General features: G+C 36.9%; 1 protein-coding gene across 1 annotated transcript; it reads left to right on the top strand.

Annotated features, from left to right (window-relative positions):
• The first annotated feature begins 2269 nt into the window (after positions 1–2269).
• LOC128870058 (uncharacterized protein K02A2.6-like) lies at positions 2270–4186 on the top strand. Its single transcript, XM_054112656.1, has one exon. It carries the CDS (start codon positions 2270–2272, stop codon positions 4184–4186), a length of 1917 nt encoding a protein of 638 aa, XP_053968631.1.
• Positions 4187–4807: the final 621 nt, after the last annotated feature.

The following is a 4807-nucleotide window of genomic DNA, read 5'->3' as shown; positions in this document are numbered from 1 at the left end:
CACACATGGTTGCATTTCAAATTATTAAGAATGAATAAAAGTATATGTACAGATATAAGGATAATTATTAAGAATGTAATAAGCTTAATCTACATATACATATAAATATCTAATTCTTTTGAAAACAACTCCATAGCCTACTTTATTTTCAAATTAGGATCCATTCGTTATTCGCCTCTTCTTCATGGCTTTTAAGTTTGACATTCTCTTCTTGACGGGAACCTGACGAAGGTTGGTTTAGGGATACATAAGTCGATTTCTTTATTATAACTATTTATAGTATGTGGTATAAGAACTTGGCCGAACCTTGATTCCGACCGCTTTTTTGCATGTGGGCAATGCAATGTTGGCCTTGTATGGCCTAGCCATCTTAGTCTCTGAGATTTCATGAGCCGCGCAACATTTTCCCTGCTTATAAGTTGGTCCAATTCATGATTCCATCTTATACGCCACTCGGCGTTATCTTTGACTACACCGAATATATGCCTCAGAATTTTTATCTCGAATACTGATTGATATAAAGTCCCGTAAATACTCGTCGACAATCCTTTCTTTGATTTGGGAATACGTGACGCTAAAGGGTCGAATGTCTTTAGGATTAGTGTTTGATGACGTACCTACCTTAGGTGTGAAGTAGACTTTCGTCTCCCTTCTATTCTGTTTAGTGGAATCTAGCCCCTATTTACGGAACTTCTAACAATGACAGTAATGAATGCAGAGTTTATATGGACCAAAAGTGTTAATAGCTCATTCAATGTTCTCATTTGAAACTATTTCGTTTCTTAGATTTGATTGCCCTCCATTATTAGCAGAGTCATTATGCTCTACCGGCTTGTTGCCTGGGAAGTGTGCGTTAAGAGGAGACTTAAAGATACATTACTTGCCGTGGTCCATGTATTTCCTGGACCCTTGAGCCCAGGCTACATAGTGTCTTTGTAAGAATTCTTTTTAATCTGGCCGCTTTTGTAGTTTCTTCTGTTCCCTTACAATAGCTTTTCTTGGACTATAAAAAGTACCTTGGTACTTTTCACGCAATACAGAAGGTTTGTTACTACCCACCTTGAAAAGAGCAACACTGCAACTGTCTTCTGAGGTCAAATACTACCTCTAAGTACTCCTTCGCGGCCGCCGTAGCCGAATGGGTTGGGGCGTGACCACCATTCGGAATTCACAGAGAGAACGTAGGTTCGAATCTCGGTGAAACACCAAAATTAAGGAAAACATTTTTCTAATAGCGGTCGCCCCTCAGCAGGCAATGGCAAACCTCCGAGTGTATTTCTGCCATGAAAAACCTCTCCATTAAAAATATTTGCCGTTCGGAGTCGGCTTGAAACTATAGGTCCCTCCATTTGTGGAACAACATCCAGACGCACACCACAAATAGGAGCGGAGCTCGGCCAAACATCCAAGAAGGGTGTACGTGCCAATTATATATATATATATTTATATATAATATATTTATATATATTTATATGAGGTCTACCCATAGAAGACGTTGGTCTTAATTGGGCTCCTGCAGAGTAGCTAACTGCTTTGTGAAGGAACCAAACAGGAAATAAGCGATCTTTCTCCTGAAACTTAGCAGAAAGGACCTAAGAGTATTGGTGGGTGTAATCACACTGCACAACACTTGTGGTCAGCATATGGCTACCATGGCAATTATCGATGACTCAATATGTCTGTCTTCTCATGAAAACGAGGAAACTGCAGATAGCTTTCTCTGTAGCTGTCCGGCGTTCTCTAGAATCAGTGTTAGGCTATTGAGGTGTGATGACCTGAGCATGGATAAAGTTCATACTCTTCCTCTTGCGGATGTCTTAAGATTCATCAATGAATCTAAAATATTCGTGGAAGAGTGACCTCCAACGAATTTTCCCGTCTTACCATTCATATAATATCTATCCTATAGAGTATTGATATTTACAGTTAGCCTAAATAACATTGTATAAATGCATATCAATGTAAATAACATAATTTATCTATAACAATCACTCTCACTCTCTTTATATACATACATACATATTCACCTTATTAGTAATCATTAGAAATAAGAGTCAATGTTAATAAACTGGACAGTTGTTATTTGAACTGAGAATGAGCTGGTTGTTTTCCTCTATTGATACACTACATATTGGCGACGAGAATAAAACGGAAAAAAATATAACAGAAGTTGTGTGCAACAAAAACAAATATATTTGTACATATATGTAAATACATATAAAATAAACTAAAACAAAAAAGAAAACAGTAAAATAAAGAAAATCACAACATGCCTCCAAAAGAAGAAAAGTCAGCGAACGACAGCAAGATGGTGACACCAGTGACAATGCTTCAAACGACGAATATTCCAGAATTTAACCCGAATGTGGAGTCGTGGAATGTTTGGAAGGAACGTTTGGAGATACATTTCTGTGAAGTGAATTGCACAGATGATAATGTAAGGAAGTCGATTTTATTAAAATCAATTGGTGCCGTTCCATACAAAGTTCTACACAGTTTGTGCAGTCCAGCTACTCCCGTGTCAAAATCATTTAAAGAGTTGTGTGAAATATTGGACACACAATATACTCCACCTACTATTGTGTTTAGTGAGCGGAAAATATTTCATATTTCAACGAAGCAAGAAAGTGAATCTGTGGCGGAATGGTATGCTCGTGTAAAGATGTTGGCACTTAATTGTAAATTTGGGGTCAATTTAGATGCATTTGTGTTAAACCAATTCGTAATGGGTTTGCCAAATTTCATCTTTGAAAGACTGTGTGAAGAAGATGAGAATCTCACAATTCAAAGTGCATTAAGAAAGGCGATGATATTAGAGACGAAATGCATAATAAAGGGAGGAAAAGAAGAAACTGCAGTGAATTTTGTCAAGAAGCAAAAACATCAGAAGCAGAACAACGGTAGTGGTAACAGCAATAGAGGCAACAGTAGTAGTGACAACAGAGGTAATGGTGGCAACAGCAACAGAGGCAAATGGGGAAGCAGCAACAGAGGCAGTGGTGATGGTGGCAGCAACAGAGATGGTGGCAGAGATAACAGAGGCGATGGTGAGAGAAAATTTCCTTGTTCTCACTGTGGTTGGCGAAATCATGCATCTCAGTCATGCAAATACAAAGATAGCAAGTGTCATTCTTGTGGAAGAGTTGGTCATTTGGTGTATGTTTGTTACAATAAAAAGAGAAGTGTTAATTATGTATCTAATGATAATGATGATGAACATGATAATAATGATTTGTTTAATTATTCAATTTTTAGTGTGGCTGAGCGAAATTCGTTTGACGAGTATTCTCTTCCAGTCGTTATTGATGGAGTTAAATTAAATGCTGTTTGTGACACAGGTGCAACATGCACTTTGTTGCCTTTGTCGTTTTACGAGAATAATATTATGGAAAAGACTCTCCGACCATGCAATATTCCATATGTTGACTACAGTGGTGATAGATTGAAGCTGGTTGGTAATACAAAAACTGTTGTTATTGTTGTTGTGGATTCTGCAAACCCTCCATTGCTTGGTCGTACGTTTTTACGTTCTTTTAATTTCGAATTATTGCAAATAAACAATATTAATTTCGAAAATAATAATGCTGCGATCGTCGAACAATTGAAGATTGAGTTCGTCGAGGTTTTTGAAGATAAGTTGGGTGAATTTAAAAATTCGGAAATTTGTTTAAAGGTTGTTGAAAATGCAACACCAGTATTTTGCAAACCCAGACCTTTGCCATTAGCATGGAAGGCTAAAGTTGAGAAACAGTTGCGAGATTTAATCAGTTCAGGTGTTCTTCAACCTGTTGACAACTCCGATTGGGGTACTCCTTTAGTACCAGTTTTGAATCCCAACGGTGATTTGCGGATATGCGGTGATTATAAAATCACAATTAACAAGTTTTTAGAGGATTTTAAATATCCTTTACCCAGGATAGACGAGATTTTTGCATCTTTAGAGGGTGGTGAAATTTTCACAAAGCTTGATTTGTCCAATGCGTACAATCAGCTAATTCTTGACGATGAGTCACAATTATTGTGTGCATGGAGTACGCACATAGGTACATTAAAAGTAAAAAGATTACCTTTTGGTGTTAAGACTGCGGCAGCGATTTTTCAAAAGACAATGGAAAATTTGTTAAGAAACATACCGTTTGTCGTGGTGTATCAGGATGACATTACAGTCACTGGAAAGACTATGTAGAGTCACATTAAAACGTTGAGGCTAGTACTTCAAAAACTACAATACAAAATGCTGGATTGAAACTAAATATCAAAAAGTCAGTTTTTTTTCAATCAAAGATTTCTTATTTGGGCTTCAACATTGATAAAAACGGATTGAGTAAGAATAACGATCGAATTTCGAGCATTCTTTCTGCGCCAATTCCAGATAATATTTCGGAAGTTAGAGCCTTTGTCGGTATGGCAAATTATTACTCAAAATTTAATATATTAATAACTTTGCGAATATGATGTCTCCACTTTATAAATTATTGAGCAAAGATGAGCCGTTTTTATGGTCAAAGAATTGTCAAAAGGCATATGACGCCATCAAGAATGCTGTGACGTCAGACCAAGTTTTGGTTCATTTCAACCCAGATTTACCGTTGGTATTAACAACGGATGCTTCTAATACGGCGGTGGGAGGAATTTTGTCACATAAATTCTCTAGTGGATTGAAACCAATTGCTTTTATCTCCAGAGCATTAAGCAAGAGCGAGAAAAATTATAGTACTCTTGAAAAAGAAGCCTTGTCTATTGTGTTTTGTATTACAAAACTTAAACAATACTTATTGGGAAACACATTTATATTGAAAACTGATCA

The sequence above is a fragment of the Anastrepha ludens genome, chromosome X (assembly GCF_028408465.1).
Source record: "Anastrepha ludens isolate Willacy chromosome X, idAnaLude1.1, whole genome shotgun sequence".
Classification (NCBI taxonomy): Eukaryota; Metazoa; Arthropoda; class Insecta; order Diptera; family Tephritidae; genus Anastrepha; species Anastrepha ludens.
This window is presented reverse-complemented; position numbering and strand designations above follow the sequence as displayed.

Excerpts from the sequence above, each read along its gene's own strand:
- LOC128870058 (XM_054112656.1), top strand. The coding sequence starts at position 2,270 with ATGCCTCCAAAAGAAGAAAAGTCAGCGAACGACAGCAAGATGGTGACA.